A 27,585-nucleotide genomic window follows, 5' to 3' on the forward strand; every position below is an offset into this window, starting at 1 on the left:
GGCTATAAATGCAGGCTTAGTACGCAGAAGAGACTGTATCTTGATTATTCCACTATAAGTATTTCAATTTCTACTTGTTAAAATAAATAAATAAATAATTAATTTGCAAAATTCAACAACATTTGTTCATATAATGAACGTCTTGATTTTATTTGTTTAATCTTATTTTAATGGTTGTTTTGTCTTATTTTTAATCATCCCCATGGTATTATCATCAGTGCACTATGTTTACCCCACTGCTTCTTCGTCTTCTTTTAGTTTAAGGTTTTACGATGAAAGGTCTCTCTTTCTTGATCAGACAGCGCCACCTGGCGGACAGCGAGTCTGTTTATAAAAAATACAACTGAATATATGTTTCACAGTCAGTTACTATTATTATGACTCGTTTACAGTATATTTTTACTATTGTAGATTTCCTAAATATTTATACTTAATGTCAAAATAAAGGTTAAAGCACGTGTTCCAACGTTTGACAACTTTCTGTCCGCATTCTCAGCACTAGCTATTTTTACATTTTTTTTATTAATCTTTTTTTTTCACTTTTATTATTAATTTCTTCTACTTTTTAATTTATTTTATACATCTAATGCAATGACATCCACACGTTAAGTGTTTAAATAAAGTTTGCGCTCACTTAAACTATAGAAAACCGCATTAATGTCTATATATATATATATATATATATATATATATATATATATATATATACAGTATATGCAGCATGAGTCTAGTCGCATAAAAGGGATTTTTTCTAGTTTTTCTCGCTGTAGTTTTTTTTTTGTATTAACTATATTACAAATGTATATATAAATAAATTAGAAGGAAATGAAGAAAGTAAAGATTTTTATTTATTTCACAGTATCTTAAATGTAATAAATAATTCGCTGTGGTTTCAGGTGGAGGCGCTGCGTCGTGACGTCACTGACGCACCGAGCAGCTTGACAAACTCTGACGGAGCGTCGCGCTCAAGGCGGATAAAAGTCTAAATCCGTCGGGAATAACGGCAGCAAACCGAGGCTACCTGATTTCACTTCGTCTAACAGAGCTGGAGACGCGTTGAAACCGCATTCAAACGCTTTAAATCGTGTCGTCGATCGCTGAGGAGTTCGGGAATGTCGGGAATAAACTTCCTGTTGAGCTTCAGCCGCCTGGAGATTATCTGAAGGTGTTTTACCTGAACACTCATCACTCTTCTGCCTCTTCTAAAGCCTCTTCTGTGTGTTTTCACAGGGTTTAAAAGGCTTTATTTGTGCTGTCAGGTTTCAGACGATATCTTCTGTGAGCTCTGGAAACCGCTGGAAACCCGCATCTGGTCCGTGAACTCTGAGTTTGTTATTAATGAATCCTGATCTACAGGTTAGCTTGAGATGCTAGCAGCTAATGTGATTTAATTCAGTGACAGAGTCTAATGAACACCTGTAGAGCCCCAGAGCTGGTGTTTCAGGTGTTAACAATCTAATGTTGTATTGTTTTCACACACATTCTGAAGATCAAAGTCCAGATGAATTCAGTGTGAACTATATCAATATAATACACTTAACTCTACCTGGATATTATTTCAACTTTAGCTTGATTGAGTCATAAACTCAGTTCACTTTGACATCGATTGATTATGAGTTCATCAACTACTCGCTAATATTTATAATTAAACTTTTTTTTCTTTGTTTTATGGCATAACCTTTATTTATTTATTTTTGTATAGTAATTTAATCCAATTTCTCACCATTTCAAAGTCAACACAAAATACTCGCTCATTGAAAATCTAGTTTCACTCTGAGCTTAAATCACCTTTAAACTTTTTTACAGTCCGTATAATTACAAATGTTCTCTATAAAGAGATCCTAAAAGCATGCATGATACACAAACATGATTAAGTTGGTTGTAGGTGATGTGTAAAAGACTCCACACCTGAGGACTGTACTGAAGGTCTGTGATTTCTCATGCATCTGTGTTGTGATTATAACATGAGTTTCCTCCTGAAGAATGTTGATCTGAAGATGAGCGTGACGTCGTGGTTCCTGGTGAGCAGCTCTGGCACGAGACACCGTTTGCCCCGAGAGATGATCTTTGTGGGCCGGGAGGACTGTGAGCTCATGCTTCAGGTCAGATATTAAACACATGCTTGAATTGCATTAATAAATGCATATTAAAAAGTTATATTGGGTAATATTATCGATCTGACTGCACTTGCACAGTCAGACGAGAAAAAAAAAAAGAGCTGAATAATGCCCCTATTGTCTTTTGTAGAACTGCTTATGTAACTAATCTCATAATTAGTTCGTTTTACTTTATCAGTAAGATTAATCAGTTTCAGAATTAATACATTTAATAATAACAGTGTCATAAATGTTGTTAATTATCAAACCAGTTCAATTCCAGCTTTACAGAAGACGACAGAATCATGATTCTGTATTTGTTACTGTCCTCTTTGTTACTGTTTTGGAACAATCTGTTGAATAAAGCGCTCTAGAAATAAATGTGACTTGTTTTGCAGCTGTTCCAGTTAACAGCCAGTTTGCTTTGTAAAGTCTTGTGTGAGAGTTAAACTTTTACAACCATAGATTTTACTGAAATGCACAGCAGGGTTATTATAGTTAATCTAAAGCCATTAAAAAAATTGTTTGGTTATCATAGTTAACTAAAACTGTTATAAAATGATTTAAAAGTATGGTATTGTAGTAAACTACAACTTAAACCATTAAAAAATCATTTAAAAAGTAGGGTTAAGCTAAAACTAAAACCTTAAAAAAAAATACTTTTTTTGTGTTTTATTTCAACTGAAATAAAATATTAAACTTATTTTACCTTAGCTAATTGCCAATGCAATATTTCTTCTATTCATCTAGTTTAACTTAACATACTCAAATAGCAAAAATGTAACTATGTAGACATATAAAATAAACGGTGATAAAAAAAACTAGTGCTGTCAAAGATTAAGCACATCCTGAATAAACCTTTTTTTTTTTTTTTTTTACATATGTGGACTGTGTATATTTATTATGTAGATATAAATACACACACACAGTATATATATTTACAAAATATTTACATCTATATTTATATATTTATATTCTTATATTTTATGTTGTGTATATATATATATATATACATAATAATTTATATATAATAATTAATAATTTAATATATAAACATAACATAACATATGTTTCTTAAATGTATACATGCTTGTGTTTGTTTGTGTGTGTATATATGTGTGTGTGTATATATATATATATATATATATATATATATATATATATATATATATATATATATATATATATTGCAATAAATATACACAGTATATAACAATAAATTATTTAAACAAAAACGTATTTTTATTTTGCATGCAATTAATCACGATTAATCATTTAACAGCACAAAAAAAAAAAAATATTAATGAGAAAAAAAGCCCACTGGTGCACAACAATCTCCCGTTCACTCGTGTGGCACGTGCTGTGAAGTCAGCAAAAGGTCTATTTCTGTCTCTTAAACTCAAATCAAACAGTTGTTCTCTGTCTGTTGTTCCCTGTCTGTTGTTCTGCTGACACTAGAATGCAGTGTTTTGACTCTGTTTATACGGTTCTGTTCTTCTGTGGTTAGTTTAGCACGGCCCTCTCACCGCAGCGCTTTGCTCGAGTCTAAAGCCTCGTCCTGTCTATTCATGCACACAGAATGTGTCCAAACCTCGGCCTCTCCCTCTCCGCTCATGAATCGCATTCCTCACCCGCCGTCAGATCTGGAGGATGTCCAGCAACGTCAGAGCGACTCTTACAACATGTGCTATCATTGACATTGAAAAATATTATGCAATGCATTGCATGCAACTTAAATGTATAATTCATAAGATGCATGTGAATAGTCACTGTAAATGCAAAACGCAAGCTCCCAGAGTCTCTCAGTGCCAATGACATCACATGATGAGCACTAATGAGGCTGTAAATGAGTGTGGGTCGATCTGCTTTGATGCATGAAGACTGCTGACTCCGATAATGCTGGGTAATTGTGCTGTCCTGTGGCCACATGTTAATGTTTACTGATGGGGTTTTCTCCATGGAATAGACTGTTTTCTGTCCTCGCCAATGATGATATTATGTGGAGACACTCTTTTAACCATGGCTTTGCTCTTCAGACGGTGGATAAGAGCTGTAGACAGGCATTCTGCTCTTTTAAACCTCTCTGTCCCGCTATCTCAGCAGACGTTTTAACACTAAAGTTTGTTTTCTGGCCCTTTGTAGCCTTTGCAATGGATTTGCATGCATGTTTGTTTTATGATAAGCTGCTGTTCTTCTGTTCTTTGCACCTTCGCAGTCTCGCAGTGTGGACAAACAACACGCCGTGATCAACTACGATTCGTCTGCAGATGAGCACCTTGTCAAAGACTTGGGCAGCCTCAACGGGGTATGCATATCTCATTAAATGTGCTTTTGCCATTTCTGCATGCACAAATGCACACATGGATTTTATGTTAGGCTGCTTTATTGGGTTATAATGATTGCAATTTGGTCAAACAGTGAGATTTGAAACATTTTGCGTTGCAACAATGCAATGCAACAGCAGCTTCCATGCAATCTTCTGCATGTTATACAAGTGCTTCTGGATGCACATATGGATTTTATATAGGGCTGATCATTTTTGTGATTTACAAAATATAAAATAAAATGCATCTCATGTTGCATGTTTAAAGTGCTTCAGTTGCTGCATGCACAAATGCAAATATATACTTTATATAAGGCTGCTTGATTTGCTTTAAATGCATTTCCATCAAATGGTGTGATAGAAAATACAATTTGAAAACCATCATGCATTTCTGCTGTGTGATATAAAAGTGTAAAATCACATTGCAAACACTTCAGTTTCTGCATGCACAAATGCAAATATAGATCTTATACAAGCCTGCTTGATTTGGTTAGAATAAATGCAATTTTTACACCTTTTATGATTTGTTATTTATATAAGGAAAGCGATAACTTTGTCATAATATCCTTTCAAATGTTATTGCATGCTTTTGTGCTGCACTTTATTGGTCCCATTTTGTTTTATTAGTTTATTAGAACTGGAAAGATAATGACGATATTGTTTGATAAGTGAGATCTCTGATTTTAGTCTTTAAAAACCCCAAAAGTAGTGCCTAAAGTCCTTAAGTCCTAGAATTTCATTTTTGCAGTTTCTGTACGAATCCTGATGCAAACGTGCAAATATAGTGAGCTTTGAGCAATTTGCATTCACCAAAATTAAAGTGTGAGAAAATGAGTCCTTTGCAACCAAAATAGCACATTTAACTGAAATGCTGAAATCCTTTTTTAATAAAAATGTATACTGCTTATGAAGTTGCTCTTGTGTTAATATATTGACTTACCAAGCATTTAACATTGATGAACCTTTTCTTCATCACCAGACCTTCGTGAATGACCTTCGCATCCCCGATCAGACCTACATCACCCTGAATTTATCAGATGTCATTCGTTTTGGATATGATATCCTTCCTTAAACTCAAAACTGAATAAAACAAGCATGTACGTCTGGTGTGGTTTGACTCAGGCCTCTGCTCAATGCTGAGAGCGAGCTCCTCTGACCCTGGCGTGAAATTGAGTAACTTTGCAGCAATTCTGTTTGATAAAGAGCAGAAAAGCAGCTTTCTTGTTTATGAGACCGATTTGTCCAGAAGTGTGTTTGGGGACAGTGTTGTGCTCCGCTCGATAGAAACGATGCTGCAAGCGATTTAAAGGCAGATCTTGAGGTTTTGTCCTGCTGTTGTTGTCTCTCTCTGATCATTATGGGATAGTTTGTGTTTGTTCTTGACCGTTCACACATTCACACATCTACATCCTGGAGAGAAGCCAGCACAAAGTGCCCGAGGAAGCGCTCAAGGTAGATTTGAGTCTTATTTCACATCATCTCTGTTTTCCTGCCTATTCATAAAAATATTCTGCCTTATTTTCAATGTAATGTCTACATGCACTTTGTTATTGCAAGTAAAAAAAAATATTATTTCATGTTCGCTATATTATTAAACATTTAAATGAATAACAGATTAATAAAAGCTTTAGAAATATTTTAATTGTTATTTCTTTAACTAGATATTTATTAAGTGTTAAAAAAAAAAAAAAATTCTTTTATTTTTGTCAAAGTACTATTATGATTTTTTTTCCCTGACAAAGTATTTCACCTGTAGTGTAGTAATAATAATAATTTAGGCAAATTATTATAACTATTTTCTCTAAATTATAAATGTATACATTTAATATTTTTACTAGAAAAATAATAGTAGTCTATTATTGTTATTATTATTATTATTATTAAGTTGTTTAAATTCTAAATTTAGACAAATTATTATTTTTAAATGTTCTAAATTCGTAAATTATACATTTAGAATTTTTTTATTATTATTAAATTATCTAGATTATACGTTTTAAATTAATAATAGTAATAATAATAATTGCCTAAATTATAAATGAACTAATTTAGACAATTGAATAATAATAAGAATAAAATTATTATTAAAAATAATATGTTCTCTGAATTCCAGCATGAAAAATACACCAGTCAACTTCAGCTTGGTCAAGAGACGCCGGAAACCAAGAAACACATTCAGACAGATGAGAGATGCCGAAACTCAGACGTGTTACGCGTCAAATCAGACCAAACAGAGCGGAAAATCATCACAGGTGACATGAAGATCCTGTACTTATGACATATCTAATGTACAGGCTCTATTCAGAGATATATAGATCCTGTCAGCGTTTGTTCAATGTTCAGCTTGCAGAATCTGACCAATAGTGATAATATCATTGTTATATTTCCATATTTGCAGATTTACTTGACTAGTGCTGTTGTTTCGTTCAGGAAGTGCAAGTCAAGTTTGAATATTGCTGGCTTTTGAATGACTCTTCTTTCCATCAGTGTAGTGTTAAAGGGACAGTTCACCCAAAAATGAAAATCTGCTGTTAATTTATTCATCCTCAGGCCATCCAAGATGTAGCTGACGTTATTCTCCACTAGGAACAAGTAAGGAAGATTTTCAGCTAAATCCATAGTTCTTGGTGATGCACGACTTTGTGCGCCCCAAAAAAAAATCATATCGAGGTACACAAAATTAATACATGTGACTCCTGATGATTTATATAGAGGTCTTATGAAGCGAAACGATCAGTCTGTGCAAGAAACTGAACATTAATTATGACAGAATTACAGAGAAGCTGAATCTGATTCTTTTCAGTGAACTGGTTCTTTGGGTTTGATTCAATGAATTGATTCAAATAACCAATTCACCATTTAGTTTATATAATTATGCAGTGATGTCTCACATACACAACCTTTTTATTAAAGCACCCCAATAATGAAGGGAAACGTACTTTGAAAAAAAAAAACTAGACTTAACTCAGCGTTTTACATAAACCATTTATAACATAAAAACATTAATTTTGACTCCATTCCATTCCAGTCCGAACTGTGTCCTCATTTCCAGTCTGAGTGACCATCAGGGGTCTGAAAGTGAGTTTTAATCAAGTAACTTGTGGATTTGTGCTGCTCAAGTCACAGACTGATTCAGTTCGATTTGACGAGTGACTGGTTCACTAAAAAGAATCAGTTCAAAAGCATGATTCGTTCGTGAACCGGACATCACCCCGAGGATCTGGATTACAACTAATACGGTCCATAATGATTATTATCACCATATAATTTTCCTCAATAAAATATGAAGAATTCGATAAATGTTCGAGATAATGTTTATACGCCAAAATAGACCGTAATAGACAAAAAAATGATAATTTTTTACCATATAAAAATAAGGTTGCTACAATTTTTACAGATGTTACTGATTGTGATGAACGAAAATGTACATTTGCAACATTACTTTTTTGCACATTTAATAAAATAAATATTATTATTATTATTAATACTATCAGGCAACAGAAACCTGTTTCTTGACTTGACACAATATTTCATGCAGAAACTACGAAAATTTTTCTATTAAGATATTTATTTTGTTAAGGAAAATGAACGATCTAGTTTCTACAACTTTCACTTTGGAGAAAAAATCTGGCTTTAAACCTGAAAGATCTCAAAAAATCGCCCAGTTTCTTGCACAGACCAATCATTTCGCTTCATAAGACCCGAAAATTTATTTTTTTTATTCTGAAAATGAATTTTGTACGTGTTTTTGTGACTCTCCAATAGGGCTGCACGATATTGGGAAAAAATTACATTGCGATATTTTATTTTGCGTGCGGTCGGTCTCTCTCTCGCGCTCGCTCTCTCTCTCGTGCTCGCTCTCTCTCTCGCGCTCGCTCTCTCTCTCTCGCTCGCTCTCGCTCTCTCTCGCGCTCGCTCTCTCTCTCTCTCTCGCTCGCTCTCTCGCGCTCGCGCTCGCTCTCTCTCTCGCGCTCGCTCTCTTTCTCTCTCGCGCTCGCTCTCTTTCTCTCTCTCGCGCTCGCTCTCTCTCTCGCGCTCGCTCTCTCTCTCGCGCTCGCTCTCGCTCTCTCTCTCTCGCGCGCTCGCTCTCTCTCTCTCGCGCGCTCGCTCTCTCTCTCTCGCGCTCGCTCTCTTTCTCTCTCGCGCTCGCTCTTTCTCTCTCGCGCTCGCTCTTTCTCTCTCTCGCGCTCGCTCTCTCTCTCGCGCTCGCTCTCTCTCTCGCGCTCGCTCTCTCTCTCGCGCTCGCTCTCGCGTTCACTCTCGCGCTCGCTCTCTCTCTCTTGCTCGCTCTCGCTCTCTCTCGCGCTCGCTCTCTCTCTCGCGCTCGCTCTCTCGCGCTCGCTCTCTTTCTCTCTCTCGCGCTCGCTCTCTCTCTCGCGCTCGCTCTCTCTCTCGCGCTCGCTCTCTCTCTCGCGCTCGCTCTCTCTCTCGCGCTCGCTCTCTTTCTCTCTCGCGCTCGCTCTCTTTCTCTCTCGCGCTCGCTCTCTTTCTCTCTCGCGCTCGCTCTCTTTCTCTCTCGCGCTCGCTCTCTCTCTCGCGCTCGCTCTCTCTCTCGCGCGCTCGCTCGCTCTCTCTCTCTCTTGCGCTCGCTCTCTCTCTCTCGCGCTCGCTCTCTCTCGCGCTCGCTCGCTCTCTCTCGCGCTCGCTCTCTCTCTCTCGCGCTCGCTCTCTCTCTCTCTCGCGCTCGCTCTCTCGCGCTTTCTCTCTCTCGCGCTCGCTCTCTCTAGGGCTGCAACTAACGATTATTTTGATAATCGATTAATCTGTCGATTATTTTTACGATTAATCGATTAATCGGTTTATGTACTTATATTTTAGTTTTTCCCATTTTTTCCCCAAGTAAATTATTAGTAAATGGTCTTTATCCTTCAGCATAGATTTTTAAGAGATTTTAACCATTTTGCACTGTCATATCCTAATCAAAAATATACCTGGAGTTGTTTTATTGTGTTAGTAATCCTTTGTCGAACTCTTCTGCAATCAGAACACTGACCCATACTCTAGCAAATTTCACAAGGAGATTTAAAATAATGTTTTCACCATGGCAGTCCTTAGAGCTCCTAAAGTAGTTTAACATCCCGAACGAAGCTTATTAAGGAATCTTTCAGAACATATTTTCACGAAGAATAAGGATAAAACAGAATAAAATTGCAGTGCATTGTATTTTATTATTTACTGGGAAACAGCTTTATAGCTTATGCTGTGAAATTGTAAACAATCCTTCGAATAAAGTGCCAGTGACATGAAACCTGAATGGAACTCACAATTTAAAGTAAAATCCATCAGAAGGTTGTCCAGAAAAAAAAAAAATTGGACAGTCACACACAAAAAACCTGCTGTGTGAAAAAGAGCAGTGAATACTTAGAAAAAAAGTGCATTTCAAATATCTTTAAACATTTACCTCTCTCATTCAGTCATAATTAGGCTGCACGACTGAATTTTGAACTGGTAAACGACAAACTGACCACAGAACATGTTTGTAAAGCTTTAAATGTTAACTGTTAAAAAGCAATGTTATCAGCTTTTACGACTAAACATTTGCAAACAACATTGTACTGGAGAATCTGCACAAATAAAAGTCTTAGGGGCCGTTCACATATCGTGCCTAAAAACGCGTGGAAAACGCTAGGCGCACCGCTTTCTCCTTCTTTCCAAAGCGCTCGCGCAGAAGCGCCCCTGAGGCGTCTGCCGTTGCTAAGCAACCATGACGTGCTCTCTCCTTGAAGACGCGGAAATTTCAGCAAAGGATAAATGGATTTGCAGCTCAAAAAATCACTTGCAGTAGCTCTGCTACCAAATTTATTTCAAAATGGAAATCCATATACAACTATGATCAGCTGTTCCTTTCATCTTGACTGAGCTTTTAACGTTGTTACGGGAAAGGATGAAGCTGATTGGTTAGTTCTTGTCACATGACCCGCGATGCGCTTGCAGCATTCTGAAAAGTTGAGATGTTTTTAACTCGATGCGGTGCGGTGTTGGAAATAACGAACTTGAGCGCGCAAAAGACGCGATATGTGAACGTCCCCTTAAACAGTTCAGTAGTGCAGAGTTTACAGGTTACTCTTCTTTTTTGAAGGCTCAAAGTAAAGTACTCCCAGTCTCCCACATCCCGCTAAATGCTGCAGAGACGCTGTTCGGGAAGCACGTGACATAAAACGAGGCCAGCTATTGGCTATTCGCTACTTCTCCTGTTGTACTGGCTGAGTAAAACCTCCGATGGCTCATTACTGCCACACTTTGGTCACCGCAGATTTGAAATATGCACGAAATGAGCCGCTTACGGCAAATAAAAGTTATTTAGCAACGAATCGATGACTAAATTAGTTGACAACTATTTTAATAATCGATTTTTATCGATTAAATCGATTCGTTGTTTCAGCTCTAGCTCTCTCTTTCGCGCTTTCTCTCTCTCGCGCTCTCTCTCTCGCGCTCTCTCTCTCGCGCTCTCTCTCTCTCGCGCTCTCTCTCTCGCGCTCTCTCGCGCTCTCTCTCGCTCTCTCTCTCTCTCGCTCTCTCTCGCTCTCTCTCGCGCTCTCTCGCGCTCTCTCTCGCGCTCTCTCTCGCGCTCTCTCTCGCGCTCTCTCTCTCTCTCGCGCTCTCTCTCGCGCTCTCTCTCTCTCGCTCGCTCTCTCTCGCGCTCTCTCTCTCTCGCTCTCTCTCTCTCGCGCTCGCTCTCTCTCTCTCTCGCGCTCTCTCTCGCGCTCGCTCTCTCTCTCTCTCTCGCTCTCTCGCGCTCTCTCTTGCGCTCGCTCTCTCTCTTGCGCTCTCTCTCTCTCTCGCGCTCTCTCTCTCTCCCTCTCTCTGCCCTGTTAAACTGACAGGACTTAAAAACGCATGAACACATGAAACGCACGCATGAACACATGCAAATGATAAACTTTCACTCTATGATGGTTAAGCTGTGCAATCACATTCGTCAAGGGCCGGGGAGCAGCTGGCCCGTACAGTTAATGAATAACGGATTAACTACGACAGCCTACATCGCACATCCTGCGATGTGACTATCGTGGATTAGTAAATCGCGATATCGATGTTTAAACGACACATCGTGCAGCCCTACTCTCAAAGCTGACTCTCATTGTTTGAATCACCAAGGACTACAGTTTCAGCTAAAAACTAAAAGTTACCTACATCTTGACTTGGCCTGAAGATGAGTAAATTACCAGAACAGCTGAATTTTTGGGTGAACTGTCCCTTTAAGCCGATTAATCTGTTGAGTTGGCATTGCCCTGCTGCAGGTGCTGTGATGTGATTACTGTTAAACCCTGTTAAACGAGCGCCAGACTCGCCCTGCTGATCTGTGCGGACTTGTTCACTTCACATGTGTGTCCTCATACGCACAAGAGCTTGAGAAGTCAACCAGCACCAGCACTATTGCTCACACTGAGGGTTAGTGAGGTGATCAGACCTCTAAAAACACCAAATCCCCAATCAACAGAGACTCCCAGAGAGACATCAGTGTGCTGCTCACAAGGAGGGACAGTGGTGCTGCTGGGAAACTAGGTGTTGCACGGTTAAACCAAGTGGAAGATCTGAATCATCCGCTGAATACAGACTCCGAACCTGTTTGTAGATGATGTAGATTTCCCAAAAAGAAAACTTTGCAAACTTTTGTTCGTGAGGAAACTGCAGGTTGTTCATGGGTTGGTTATTTTATATTAAGTATATTTTAGCTAATATTTTTAATTTGGCTTTGTGTATTTCCTGCTTTCATTAAATAATAATTCAGAAGTCTTAGTCATTTTACTCTACCGTTGTCTTTTTATATATGTCTAACTAATTTTTATTCAAGTTTAAATTAATGACAAATGTTGCCTTTGCAACTAGTTGAATTCAAATTGTAGTTTTTCATATTTGCCCATTTCAAGTAATAAAGTAGTTACAGTTTACTCGAAATAAACGTAAGCGTTGAAATGCACGTGTCGTTAGACGGTCAACAGTGGAAGCTCTCACAGCAACTTTGAGAAAGTTTCTGTCCTGAACTTCCTGTGGTTTCTGACCTGGTCCTGCCCAGCTGACTCATGGGATTGAATCATGTTTTAGCACATTTTTCCCCAGTGAATCTCTTAGCCCAGTTTTAATAACGTGATGCTACTGAAGTGTTAGTGTTTGTGTCTGTCCTGCTCTAAGAGTGCTACATGTGAACTCGTTCTCTCTGTTGATGTTAAACCGTGCTTCTGTGACGAAGGAGTCCGTGCTGAGGCTTGCTGTAACCAGCGTGACTGGTTCTCTCTGACAGACAGCTGTAGATTAGCACAGATTGGGTGGAGTCGACTCTGTGCTGTTTGTTAAACTACTGTTGCTTTTCCAAGGGCTTCAGGCCAGACGTGCATAAAAGTTTTGTCTTGGTTTCAAATTAGGCTGTTGTGCTTGCTGGCGCTGACATGAGTTGGGTTTAGTACTTTTAGTGCTGTCAAACGATTAATCGCGATTAATCACATCAACTAACTACGCGATTGTGTGCTGTGTATATTTATCATGAATGTATAAATACAATATATTAAAAATATCATATAAAATATAAGAAAATAAATGTATATGCATGTAATATTGCCAAAATATATACTGTATGGGAGTATGTATTCACAGTACACACACACATATTTTGTCACCCAAGACTTTTATTTTGGATGCAATTAATCGTGATTAATCATTAGATAGCACTAGTTCTTTTTCTGCATAGACAGTGAATGGAGGTTTTTGATTTTTATTTATTTATTAGTTTTTATGATTTGTGTTTGAATTTTGTTTATTTATTGATTTTTTTTTTTTTTTTTTTTTTGAATTTGTTTTTCTAAAATAAGCAAAGTCACCTTTTTATTGTATTTTTTTTATTCATCAATTTTTTTCTTATTGTTTTTGTATTTTTGTTTTAATAGTAATTTATTCTTTCATGTTTTTTTGGGGGGGGGGGGTAAAAGAAGTAATATAACAAGTTAATTTCATTAATTTATTCATAATGTTATTTTTATTATTTATTTTGTTATGGTTATCAAATAATATTTTATTTATACATTTTATGATGTTTGTTCATGTTATATTAAATACTTTGTTAAATTATTTTGTATATTTTTCTATTTCAATGAGTATTATTTTTTTTAAATAATTGTTACCGTTAATTTTTTTTTTTAAAGAAATAATGTTAGGTTTGTTTATTTTGATCAGGTTTCATTTGTATTACTTTTATTTATCTGGTAATACATTGGTTTTTAATTTTATTTTATCATTTTGTATAGTTTAATTATTTTTTGTTTTCTCTTTTGTAAAATAAGAATTCTCATCAGTTCATTATTTAATTATATGATTCTTATTTATTTACCATTACGGTTATTTTTACTACTACTACTATTATACCTATGTTAGAGATAATGTCATCAGTTGTACTGTATTAATGCACAGTGTCTTCTGTGATTGGAGCAGCATTAATGGCAGAAGTCGTCTCATTACAGATCCGTCTGTGTCCAGACCCACTCCTCTGTACGGTCAGCCATCCTGGTGGGGTGAGGATGATGAAGATAAAGCTCAGCGCTGTGATCCGAGCGTCCATGAACATCACACAGGTCAGAAACTGACATGAAGATTTACACTGAGTTTGAGTCCCAACCATGAGTTTCCAGATGCTTTTTGTGAGCCGAGAAGAGAAAAATCCTCTTGTTTCGGTGATCCTGGGGAATTCAGTACTAAACCCCTTGGCTGGCGTGAGCTTTAAAACACGTCACTCGTGATGGATTAGCTGCCGTCTTAGTCCAATGAGAAGGTCATTGTGTTTTCCCTCCAGTCTTAAGTAGATCTCAGAGTTTTCTTCAGATTAACAGGTGACCATAGAAACTTCAGACGACTTGAAGTCTTAGTTTACTACTTTGTTTCTTTGTTAAACACGAGCAGTCACCATCTTAATCTCCGACTGAAAGGGATTCATAGGTTTTTATTTCGGTTACGTCGTGCTGAATAGCGCCACCTATAGTGAAAGTCGCTTTATGCACCAGTGAAACCTGGATAGGGCCTGAAATACTTGACCTTACCAAGGTTTTCTCACAGTAGGAGTGCGGTAAGTAATCTTAAGTAATACGTTAATTAGCTCCTCTTCTGTATATCTTAATAGAGTTAATTAGAAGTGACGGTGCTTTCAGAAATACTGAGTCTGTGAAGCTTAGAAAAATCTTTTCTTTCAAACCAGTGGTGTAAAATAAGTAGTGTGTCTCCAGCTATTTTATTTTATTAATTTATTTATAATAAATAATGTACCATTTTATTTAAAAAGAAAATTGTATAATTTTTATTAATCTTATATTAAATTGATTTTTTAATATATATATATATAGATTTGTATAGTTTATATTTTATTTTAATTGTATTTTTATTATGTTGTATTGATTTCAGTAGTTCTAATAAAATAATCTCTAAAACTTCAATAAATCCATGAATGCATTGTTTTAACCTAGATATCATGGGTCAGTTTAATAATGTAGACATTATTAATGGCATGTTTTTATAGTAAATGAAATGCGTAGCTAAGTATGATGGTAGTTTAAGCCAAACCTTCCATAAAACACAAAACAAGTCGAAAATTTATAGTTTCATATTAAATTATATTTAATTGAATTTTAATAGATTACACTTTCAAGAAAATATTTGAAATCGGTTTTAACAAGGTAGGGTTGTGTTATGGTTAACTAAAACTTAAAACATCATTTTTATTTTAAATAAATGTTAACTGCAGTAAAAATTTAATAACTTATTTTATGTGAGTTAGTTGCCAAGGCAATATACATTATTTTTGTTTAGTTTTAAGTTGATGTTCTAAAATAACTAAAACTAGAGCTGGAAAAAATAAAAATAAATTATATACCGCATAGACAGAGAGAAAATAACATAGCAACAATTTTAAAACATTTAAATAAAAATGACAAATATAAAAAAATAAGGTAACACTATGTATAATAAATCATAGTTATTTGTAACATATATGATAAAATCATTTATGAAAATATATAATGTATAGGTTAAAATGCATTTTAATATTCACATTTCTTACATCTGAAACATTGTCATGTTACATCTTGTCATAAGTTAATGAAATATACTTTTTAAACGTATACAAATAATCAATTGTATTGAATATAAGTACATGTAATGTATTGTAGGTAAATGTATGATGTCATGAATATTGTAACCACAATGCATTAAAAATGAGGCATTTTTAATGCATTAAAAATAATTTTTGAATGCATAATATATAATGGCTCCCAAAATAATTTTAATATTTCAATGACACTGGTAAAAAGGTGTCTTTATTCATATTTGGGCTGAGTTTTCATTGCATTTACAACTTGAACCACATGCAGTGTTTCAAGCGATTCAAACAGTGAATCATTTTGTGAAGAAATTGATTGAGCGTGTTTAGATGCACAGTTCGTCCCATTTCTGTTCGTTTATCTACTGCTGATGTCTTCTCACAGAAAACCACACAGATTGTACCAAACGTGAGCTCAGCGTTTCTCCAGATGAACTTCAGGATGGCCAGGACAAACACGGTTACTCTTACCGCAAGGAACCAAGTTACTTTGAGATCCCCACAAAGGAGATCCATTCAAAGCCCAAAACTGCTTCCCAGGAAGTCCAAGAGATTCCCACAAAAGACACGGAGCACAAACCCCCCGCCAAGCCCTCGGTAGTTCAGGGCCATGCCTCCTTCACCATCGAGTTTGATGACCAAACCCCTGGAAAGATGAAGATCAAGGACCACGTCTCCAAGCTCTCCATCCGTCAGAGCAGGAAGCCCAGCAAGGAGTCGATTGCCAGGCTCCCGGAAGTGATGTCGGTGGAGAACAAAGTTGCTGATTGGTTGGTTCAGAGTGATGCTACTATGAAAAAGAGTCTAGAACAGCGCTTTGATTCAGACGAGCTCTTGAACAAGACCTTAAAAGGTAAAAGACAACAGAGAACCATGGGAAGGCTATCTGAAAAAATAAATAATGCATCTTTTTCTCTGACTATTAATTAAATACTATTTTCACTAGCACCCTAATGATGCACTGCGAGCGAGTTGAAAATTGATACAAATATGTGACGATTCAAGCCCGTCTGCTGTTAACGTTTCATTCAGATATGTTTTATGTAGTATAGGTTTACACCACTAGAGTCAGATAAATGTTTAATTACTTAATTTAATTAAACATTTATATGAACTGATTTCTTTAATTTGTTTTATTTATTTGATTTAGGGTTCGTTTAAAAAATTTTAATTTAGTTTTACATTGAGTTATTTGTGACGGCCCGTCACTTTATCAAAACCGCCACAAATAGATTTTCCAAGAGGAGTTATACTTTGTTGAATAAAATGAGTACTTAACATTTCAGAATTAAAATTAGCAGTCTGTGGGAAACACGGGTGTCTGTCTGTAAACATAAACATAAACAAAAAGCATGCTTCAGGACTTCTGAGAATTTCCAAATATCGGCATCGGCACCGATATTTTAATGTAAAGTTTTAATAATTTTGTTGTGGAAATAGAAAACAATAAGTGGTGGGATACATTTTTATTTTGGTTTAATTAATATACTTTAATTTTTAATTTATGAATTTGTAATTTAACATTTTTCTGTTTTCATTTAAAATGTGAAGTTTTAGTAAATTTGTTTTTTATTAATGAAATGACAAAAAAATCGAATTACTTATACTCATTTTTATTTTCTATTTTCATATTAACATTTTAAGTGATTTTGTTGTGTGTTTTGAGTTTTCAAATATATTTGTATAATTTATAAATAAATTTATATTTAAACAGTTTAAAATTATAATAATTTTATTCATTTTTAGTTCAGTTTTAGTAATTTTATGCTTTAGATTGAACTAAATGAAAATGAAAAACAATGCCTTGGTAACTATAGCTGAAATAAATTAAAATGTTTTAATTAACAATAATAAACCTGGTGGGATGTTTAACTAAAATAATAATTTATACTCTATGACCTTGTGTTTCTAGACGAAAACAGTTTTCAAATATATCCAGAGGTTAAATATTGATCTGTAACTTATTTATAGATGCACACCATCATGAAGACCCTGATTTTGATGAACTGGATGAAACGCAAATGATTCAGTCACAAAAGATCAATCAAGAACCGGAGGGAGAAGATTACCCAACTAACTACACTTCAAAAAGCCTAGGCAAACCGGATCCCCAGCAAGCTTTTGTGATTGAGTTTTTTGAAGATACAGAACGAAAAAAGCGCTCGGAGTCGTTCACTAATAACATGTCTTCTCCCGACTTCCAGTCTGCTCTAAAAAGCAGATTAGACAAACGGAAAGGTGGAGAACGGTCAACATCATCCACACATAATCCACCCACGCAACAGTTCACGATTCCCCTCAAAGGTCCAGATGGTCTTCAGCGGGCTGGATCCCTCAGACGAGAGAAGACTGAAGTCCGTATGAGCACCTCTGGCCTCAGCTCGCGCTCTTCGTCTAAAACTTTCGGCAGCGTCGGCCGGAGATCCAAACTGTCGCAGGACTTTGCTGCGGAGTTGCTCAGGGTCTCGAAACCCAGTCCTGCTCCCACATGGGACGTTAACTCGACTTGGGTGAAGACCTCGTCATCTAATGCTGGATCCTCGGTGACACAGAGTTTTCCTGCTACGTCTCATACAGTGAATCAGTCAATTAAATCTTCCTTTGCACTCAAGGAAGACAACAGTACAGAGGCCAAACCTTTGGTTCTCAAGCAGCAGGAAGAGGATGACAGTTTAAGTGATGCTGGTACTTACACCGTTGAAGCCGAAAGTCCAGACAAAGAGGTTGTGGAGGCACGGAGCTTGATCGATCAGGTACTTGACAACAGACTCAAACAGCAAGAGACCAAAAACACATTGTGTTATTAGAAAGCATTGTTTCAGTTCTGTTATTCAGATTTTTTCAGTAGCTTCCCTAGTGTTTTATCACAATTCAAGTTCTCTTTGAATAGTGGTCGACCGATATATCGGCCGATATTTGGCATTTTAAACATGTATATTTGCATTGGCCAATCATTTTTGTTCAATTTGGCTGATGTACACTGTAAACCCTAATGCTAGTCTTTTTTTTAATAACATTTCAAGTTTGTTTTGAATAGAGATCAACCGATATATCGGGTGATATTTGGCTTTTTTTATTTATTTCTTTAAATATCGTCATCTGCCTTTTTTCCATTTGGCTGGTATGTTGGAAGCAGAAATTAATATTTTTATGGGGCATGGGACTTTTATTTAGACTTATTGACAATTATATCATTTATTATATAAAATAAATATATATTTAATTTCAGCAATTGTTGTGCATGTTTTTTGCTAACTTAAATTAAGTGTTGTGATATCCCCATCCAACACTTGCTTAATATCACTTTCAAAAAATTTATACCAGTCAACCACTACTTGTGAATAATTTAACCAGTCAAGATTTGAGGAGTTCCAGTTAGTTGGGAACAGACATATTCATGCATGCTTTATCATTAACAGGTGTTTGGTGTTTGTGACAACAGCCAAACCTCAGCAGCAGCAACAGTTAAGCCTATAGTTGGTGACACTGAGGGTCACAATAGTCTTCTTCTCAGTGAGAATAGCTCAAGCCCAAAATTGGGTCAATACTCAACAGACCTTAGTGACACAGCCAAGGGTCCTGTACAGGTAAACTCACTCCGGATCATTGGCATCAGTAGATCTATCTGTCAATCACCACAATCTACACATTTTTCAGTGTGCTTTGGATCTTTCTTGGGGATCTTCTCAAAGCTGATCTGATGGCTTGATGTCTTTTGGCTCTTTCCTGCTTTCAGATGATTATGGATGGGTGATTTGAATCATTAAAGGACCCGATCCCTCTTTATGGTTGAGATATTTTCATTTGGTATATAAAGAGATTTTCTTTTAATTTAAAGTTTGAGTGTATATGTAATCAGTATTAAGTAATGTATTTAATAAGGTTTTTGGAACATTCAGACCTATAAAAAAATGTATTTTAAATTATAATAATTAGCACACAATCAAGCCTAACAAGTTTACAAGAAAAATGTATTAAAAGTGAGGTATATAAATAAATGTAATTAAATATGAAATTTTATTATGTGCTAATTTTTGCATAGCTGTAGAGGTTCCTAATTTGCTTTTCTTTTCTTTTTTTTTACAGTGAACTTTAAGACTTTTAATAAATATTTTAATATTAATTCAGATATTTACAAATGTTTTTATTTTTAACGTTTCCGGTTAGATCTAGAAGGATTTAAATGAAATTTTATTTAAAAAATTATATATAGTACATTTCATAAACCATGTTTTACATAAAATAATTTAAGAAAATATATTTGTAATATAAATTCTTTTGAATAAAACGTCAAATAATTTGAAAATAATAAAATGGTGTATCTACAATGATGTTAATCAGTATTTTCACAAATATTTGCAATATTTGTTCCTAGCTGTTCTGGGCACTAAAAGGATTATTCAAGGCAAATTTGACTTAAAAGATAAAATTACTTTAAAGATAAGGTGAAAATATCTCAACTTCAAAAAAAAACATGACCACTTTAAAGAGCTATGATGTTGTAAGAGTTTGCATTAAATTAGTTTCCGTTTTTCTGTAGATACAGTCGATGACGACATTAACGCCCAAAGGCACAAGGTGGGTTTCTCGTTGGGCCAGTTTGGCTGACACCTATTCAGACTCTGGTCCTGCTTCAGGACTCTTTGATAGCCCAACACAGGCTGATCTTTCTACCAGAGGTATGGAAACTTTGCTTTGTTTCGTAATTTTCTTGTATTTGTCTTTGCTAGCACATTTCATGTATCCTATTTGTTTTTGTTTTTAAGCTGGTGAAAGGATCAACCACCAGGTTGTGCTTAACCGAAGTGCTGACTTCTCAGAAACCGGCCAAAGCGGCAGATCAAGACGAGTTCTGCCTCAGGTTCCTTCGAAGGAGAAGATTGAGACACCACCGCCAACAATACACATCCAAACAGATTCTCACCTGTCCGGGGTGGAGCAGAATTCGCAAGTTCAGAAGCAAAAGTGGGATCCGCAGAAACTAAGTGTCCAAGATGATCTGGATCCGGACAGCTTGAGCGATGCCAGCAAATCCGATGATGGCTCTGTAGTTGAGCAATGCAGGAAGACTCCTGATTCGACCCAGAAGATGTGGAACCGGTCTATAAAGACCAGTCAAGAAGAGGCAAAAGATTTAACCTCTAAGTTCTCCACAGCAACATTAACACGACAGCATGGCAAACTTAGCAATAGCGACTGTTCACCACCCAACATTGATCAACCAGATGACTCTGTTGGTGGAGACAATTTAGTGTCCATTGTTAGACAAGAAAGTTATACCAAAGAAAGGACCAACGATGACATCCACTTGTCCAGATTGCCTCAAATATCTATGCAACCCTCTAGCAAAGATTCTTTTAAAGGTATAAGCAATCAAGACACTCAATCTTACCTCAAAGACACTGAGGATGTTCTAGCATCTCTGGAAGCAAAGCTTCTGGTTAAACACCAGCAGCAAGACAACAACGGTCGCTCCCACCTGGAGGACTCCTTCTCTGGAGAATCCGACACTTCCAGTACAATCAGCGGGAAAAACGCTTTAGTTTCCATGCCAAAGAAGCCAGTGGTCCTCAGAGGACACTTGAGAGAGTCCAGAGAACCTAAGACTTCTGGTGATCCATCTTGCCAACCCGGGATAAAGGACCGCAATGGCAAGGTAGATCCAAGCAAGCATTTTCAACTCCGTCGTAACCTCAGTTCTCAAGACTTTGGACCTGATCTTCAAAGTCCCACCACACGGCACTGGCCGGATGCCGTCTCCGACCAAGAATTAAGTTCCCTACCTTACAAAAAGTACACTGTTCCTCTTAAAAAGGATGGTACGAGCAAATCCAAAGAGCACAATGCTCTAGCTCGCTCTAATAGCCTCTCCGCTCCGAAACCGACAAGGGCTTCGATGCTTCGCCGAGCCCGTTTGGGTGAAGCCTCCGACAACGAAGGCACCGAAACCGATCGGACGTCTCAAAACTCTGACGTCAACCCCTCGGCAAACATTCGAGGTGCTCAGGAGAGCAAGAAGCTCTCTCGATTGGACATTTTGGCTCAACCCAGGAAAAGGACGAGCTCCTTCAACACTCCCAGTGACACAGAGTCTTCCACGAGCCGGACAGGATTTTCAAACCGTAGCACCGAGTCAAGCAGCTCTGTGCGGAAAGCTTCTGTCCCAGATCCCAAGGCTCTTCTCCGGAAGGTTTCGAACGCTGTGAACAGGCAGCCGATCATCCGCGGACGCTCAAGCAGTGCCAAATACACCAGTAGCACTGCCAGTGAGTATCATAGATTCAGATTTTGCTTGTAAGATTTGCAGGAGGTTGGTCAAACATTCCAAGCCATTATTTTGGCTTTGCATCCATTTATCAGAGTGATGAGCTTCTAAAACAATGAAAGTATGTTTCTGATATAAAATACAGTTTTTTCACTGTCTCTGAATGGTTCTTCCTGCAGTCATCGGCTTTATTTGTATGCATTTGTTTGTTTCTCGCAACTGGGCCAATGACTATCTTCAACTAACAAAACCATGTAATTGGTCTCCAATTTTACTAATTTTTGAAGTTGCAGATAACCGGATTACCATAATAAAAACTTAACAGGTATATTGTGAAAATTAAAGTAATTTATTGTAATTTTTCCTAACAGGAATTAGGGCTGGGCGATATGGCAAAAAAAAAAAAGCTACTTGCGTCTCAAAACCTTTTATTTTTCCATTCTCTGCCACATCTTATGGTTTTTGTTTTTTTAAGCAAAAACGCATTCTATATGAATGGCCGCTGAAGACTAGCTATATGTTCTATGTTAAGAAAGCACATCACACATGATCAGTAAAATTAGATGTTCGTTTTTTCTTCTTCTCTCTTAACTCTCTTAATAACTGTGACTAATTGTAAAGTTTGCTAATATTTGTATTCAAACCCTGATTTTCCAAGTAAAAAAAAATTTAAATTGTGGCAAAACATTACATTCTAATGAAACAAAATTGAAAAAATTCATCCAGCCCTAATGATATTAACAATCTTAAAGGGATACTCCACCCTAAAATAACATTTTTGTCATTAATAACTTACCCCAATGTCTTTTCGAAACCTGTAAAAGCTTCGTTCGTCTTCATAACACAAGATATTTTAGATGAAAACCTGGACGTTTGACACTGTCCCATAGACTGCCAAATAAATAAGTGTCAAGGTCCATAAAAGGAATGAAAAGTCGTCGTTAGAATACTCCATCCGTCAAGCCTCCAGGTTTCCATCCAAAATATCTTAAAATTGTGTTCTGAAGACGAACAGAGCTTTTACGAATTTGGAACAACATTGGGGTAAGTGATTGACAAAATTTTCATTTTGGGGTGGACTTTCCCTTTAATGAGCTCTTTTGAACCCCATTGACGAATGGGAAGTGGTTTTTGGTTTTTCGGGTTTCTTCTTACATATCTCCATCTCTTTCTCCTCTTGCTTGTTTTATTTTGGTTTCTCTCCCTTGCTCTGATGACTTGGTGTACCAAACGCTCCTCCAAGGCTCCAGGAGGCGTCAGAAGGGTTCAGACTACGCCTCCACCTCGGAGGACGAGTACGAGTCTAACCATAGCATCCCTAAACACAAACGCTCCCATCATTCAGGATCCCAGCAGAACCCCAGAATCCCTCCGACCGGTCCGGTGCGAGCCATGCCTCGCTCGAGAGACTCCGAGGGGGAAGGACACGAGAGCGATGCCTTCCAGAACTGGACGTCTCATAGCGCGGAGATCGCCAGGTGGGGAAACACCGAACTAGGGCTCCAACAAATTAATATTTTAATAATCGATTCATTTATTGATTATTACGACAGTTAATCGACTAATCGTTGATTGATTTTGCCGATTCTTCATTAGGTTCTGATCAATTATTCAGCTTTTGTGGTTAGTTAAAATACTGAGGTATGCATATTCTTACTACTACAGCTTTAGTCAAATGATTATATTACTCTTACAATAAAATATATATATATTTTTTACAATAAATAATTTTTTGACACAAAAAATTAGATGCCATACAAAGACCATTTAATTAACTGTATGAAAAAGGAACAGATTTATGCATCATTCTCCATCGTCATATGGATATTGACAAAATTAAGGTAAGTAAGACATTTTATTTTCAGATTAACTATAATTGTTTTTTATTCAATAGCATTATCTCTTAAAATACCTTATAGTGTGAAGATACTCAAAAACTTGAGCTAGTCCAAGTTGTAATCTGTGCAAACCAAGCTATCCCTACAATGCAATAATGTTTTAGTTTTTTTTTACATTCACTAATAAAACACACATTGGCGAGCTGCTTTATAGTACTTGCTTTATAGGAAGTTGTAAAATTGCAAAATTCTAATTGAAAGTGACTGATAGTTGTTTTATTAATAATACTATAAAGCTGTATGTAGCGATCTACTGTATAAAGTGCTATGTATATAGTAGTGATGTGACTTAGAATTGCAAAGTTGGTGAAAAAGTCCACAACGCTATTATCAGATGCTTTCTTAACTGCTGCTTTCTCATCTCTGTCATTTTTGTTGACAAAGTGGCACACTGGTCAAACGTCAACAATCTTTTTTTTTTTTTTTTATTGTCGATTGTCAATCTTGGCTAATCATTCCATCCTGATAAAAGAATGACATGTAATATCAGCAGTCCATTTTATATAAATAATAGTTTGAGAATGTTACTTTTAACCGCATTTCGATCTTAAACTCTGGTTTAGCTGGCTCAGACTCTGTCTTCCATAGCTATAGCACTAGACTGAGCTTCAAGGGTATATTTTATTTTTTTGTTAGGGTCAAGTCATGTTTTTCTTTCTAATATAGACATGCATTAACTGTATCCAGTTTATATGGTGTCATTAATTACAATGGGAATCATCATAGATGTAGACCTTAGTATGTTCCTCATACAGAAAGAGGAAGCTTCCAGTATTCTATTTCTTAGTAAATCAGATACATTGTTGCGAAAGTAACTTTGCTTGATTCCAAAAATCATGTTACTTGTAATGCATTGCTCGCCAAAATTACACTTAAAAAAAAAATGCATATTCTTCACTAGATTGAGTCAAGACTTGGCCAAAGATTTGGCTATTCTGGCCCAAGAGATTCATGATGTTGCTGGAGACACAGAAGCTCAGAGTTCTCCAACAGACAAGACAGAACCAGCCACATCTACCCATGAAGAGGTACCATTCAAAATGTTTCCATGTTTTAAAATACAGATATAATATTGCGATTTAAATCCGCTGTTTTCTCTGTGAATATCTCTTAAGGTGTAATTTATTTCTGTGATGCTCCGCTGTATTTTCAGCAACATTCCTCCAGTCTTCAGTGTCACATGATCTTGAGAAATCATGAAAATATGATGATTTGAAACATTTCTGATTATTATCAGTGTTGGAAACCGTTGTGCTGGGAAATATCATCTCATGTTCTTTCCGTTGCAGCACCAGATTCCCGAAGCCGGTCTGAATTTCCCGAAGGAATCTCCTGCCGCCGCGGCTGACGACTCGGAGCAGATCGTTAGTAATCGAGAGAGCATGGGAGCAGACGAGGTAGCAGCGCTTCTTCTCTTCAGTTTAACTGTGTGTTCAAGCTGTAAATCTCCTTCTTCTTCTTCTTTCAGGTCACACTGAACAATGTGATGCTGAATCCAGTGTCTCAACTGTCTCTGGCCATCCGTGAAAACACAGAGCAGCTGACGGAGAAGATCAAGTGAGACTCATCTGCTGCTCACAAGATGCTCTTCATCTGTGCTCATTTACTGTAGTTTTCTGTGCTGTAGTCAGTTTGAGAAGCTTGAGAGGGTGCAATATATTCAAAATAAAGATGATTTGTGTCATGTAGTGTACAGGTTTCATTCTCATATATTCTTCCAGGGCTATGTTTCATAATAAAATGGACGTTTTGGGAGAAATTGAGGCGAAGATCAATGAGGCTGATGATTCTCCACCAATGAAAACCTCAAACAAGGTGTGTCTCTTGAATAAAATGTTACTAAGTGCTCTGCATCTTTATTTTATTTTTTATTTTTAAATAAAATCTGAACTTCATTGAACCAATTGTAATGTTGAATTAAGTTAATTTATTAAGTAATCTTTTTTTATTTTATTTTTTTTATTCATTGAGTATTAGACCAGCAGACAATGATGTTCATATCGATGTTATTTAAGTATCATTAATATTTATTTTGGATTAATATTTGGAATTATTTTTTACTTTGTTCTCGTTTTATTTTTCATTAATTAAATTAATTTTAATTTAAAAATTAGTTGGTTTTTGATTGTTTATAAATTCAAGGAGTACATTTTTTTTATGTTTCTTTTACTAATTTTGTTGTGTTTTTGTCAATTTTTTGGTTTTTGTTTTTGTTTTATAAATATAAAAAAACATTAGAATTCAGCCAAAAAAAATTTCGCCATGAAAAGCAATATTTGTTTTTTATAAATATAGATTTTATTAATTTCAGTTATAGTTATTTTAGTCCTTAAAGTCAGTGTTGTTTTAGTATCTATATACTATTATAGGTTTTAATAATATTTTGAATCGGTTTTAATTTTTCTGTTTTAGATTTAGTAATTTAGTAAAAAGTTTTAGAAATTTTGTTGTGTGTTTTTGTAATTTGTTTTGAAGTTTTTGTCTTCATTTATGTCTGTATAGTGGTTTTTTTTTTCAGTTTTATTACTTTCAGTTATTCGAGTACAAGAAGTTAAACTAAATTAAAATGAGATGTTCGCTCGGCATCAAGCAGGGATTTATTTTTATGGTTTTAATTTTAGTTTCAGTTTTAGTTGCCTTTAATTACCTTGCTTCAAGTTAAATTAAACAAAAATGAGAAATAATAAATGTTGTTTGTTTTTAATTTAAATTCTCTTGTCGTTTAATTTCAAGTAACTTAATCTTTTTTATTTTTTTTATTTTTTTTTTTAGTTTTTGTAGTCTATACAGTTTTTATTCATTTAATTTCATTAGTACTAGTTCTTTTAGTACATGAGGTTAAATTTAAATTAGAGTTATATGTATATATAGAGTATATGTTAGCTTGGCAACTAGCTGGGATTTTTTTTTTTTTTTTTTTCAATAAACAATTTTTTTTTTAGTTACCAATAACTACCTTGCTTAAAAATAAATGAAACAAAAATGAGAAATAAGTTTTTTTTTTTTTTTTTTTTAAGGTTTTAGGTTATAATAACCCTGGTTCATATCTACTGTTTTTACTACTGAATGGTTTTAAATCAAACGCTGTGGTCTTCTGTGTCTTTGCTCGTCTTGTAGGAGATTGCATCAATCCTGAAAGAGCTGTGGAGAGTCCAGAAACAGCTGGAAGGTCAGTAGATCCAAACCTCGCTCTTCTCTCGATCTGATATTAAAGCTGAGACGAGCTGCTGATGAACGCCTCTCTCATGTCTCTCTCAGTCATCAACGCCGTCATGGATCCTCGAGGAAACCCGGATCTCATCCGCAGGGTTTCTTCCGCCGCGCTTCGCAGCTCCAGAGCGATGCATCGAGGCGGTGGAGCCACACCGACCAGCCGGAGAACGTTCAGGAGCACAGACCGAGAGAGTCCACTCATCTGACCTTCTCTTTTCAATATCGATCAGCATTTGCACATTTCTATTCCTCCAGACAGACCTGGATGGTGGTTTCAGTCGCTCGAGGCTTCGAGAAACTCCAGAGTTTTGCATTAAATGTAGATACACTATTATTGATTTTTCTGTGTCTTTGTTATTTGTGACGATTGTTGTATGGTCGAATAATTCACATGATTATTTAAATCACTTTAAGTCTCTGTTGGACAGGGTATTTGTACATTTAAAGATCATTAAAGAATTCAAAAGTGTGTTTTGTTTTGTCTTTATTTTTTTTATTGCAAACAAGTCCATGTTGAGATGCACACATTTAGCTTACATTTTGATTATTTTCATTTTTTCAGTCTAATATCATAAACTCGTGATGTAAATCGGGGTTATTATAGGTAACTTAAACCATAAAAAAACTACTTTTGTTACTTTATGTAAAATTAACATTTAAATGAAAAACGCATTTTAAATTTAAATACAATCCAACACACACAATACAAAAATAAA

General features: G+C 36.1%; 1 protein-coding gene across 1 annotated transcript; it reads left to right on the forward strand.

Moving 5' to 3' along the window:
- The first annotated feature begins 882 nt into the window (after nt 1-882).
- Nucleotides 883-27,338, forward strand: cep170ba (centrosomal protein 170Ba). The gene is made up of 19 exons (XM_059519788.1): nt 883-1,312; nt 1,983-2,102; nt 4,312-4,401; nt 5,399-5,477; nt 5,813-5,871; nt 6,530-6,668; nt 13,869-13,979; nt 15,879-16,346; nt 17,465-18,246; nt 18,913-19,080; nt 20,034-20,172; nt 20,260-21,759; nt 23,002-23,236; nt 24,558-24,684; nt 24,946-25,053; nt 25,125-25,213; nt 25,378-25,471; nt 26,774-26,825; nt 26,915-27,338. Exons 2-19 carry the CDS (start codon nt 1,998-2,000, stop codon nt 27,073-27,075), a joined length of 4,506 nt encoding a protein of 1,501 aa, XP_059375771.1. The 5' UTR covers nt 883-1,312; nt 1,983-1,997; the 3' UTR covers nt 27,076-27,338.
- The last annotated feature ends 247 nt before the right edge of the window (nt 27,339-27,585 follow it).

Source organism: Carassius carassius, chromosome 32 (assembly GCF_963082965.1).
Source record: "Carassius carassius chromosome 32, fCarCar2.1, whole genome shotgun sequence".
NCBI lineage: Eukaryota > Metazoa > Chordata > Actinopteri > Cypriniformes > Cyprinidae > Carassius > Carassius carassius.

What these genes read in the sequence shown, in the direction of transcription:
- cep170ba (XM_059519788.1), top strand. Translation starts at nt 1,998, where the DNA reads ATGAGCGTGACGTCGTGGTTCCTGGTGAGCAGCTCTGGCACGAGACAC. An exon ending in ACTTGGGCAGCCTCAACGGG is followed by an intron (nt 4,402 to 5,398) that starts GTATGCATATCT and finishes CTTCATCACCAG; the next exon opens with ACCTTCGTGAATGACCTTCG. An exon ending in GGCTGATCTTTCTACCAGAG is followed by an intron (nt 20,173 to 20,259) that starts GTATGGAAACTT and finishes TTTGTTTTTAAG; the next exon opens with CTGGTGAAAGGATCAACCAC.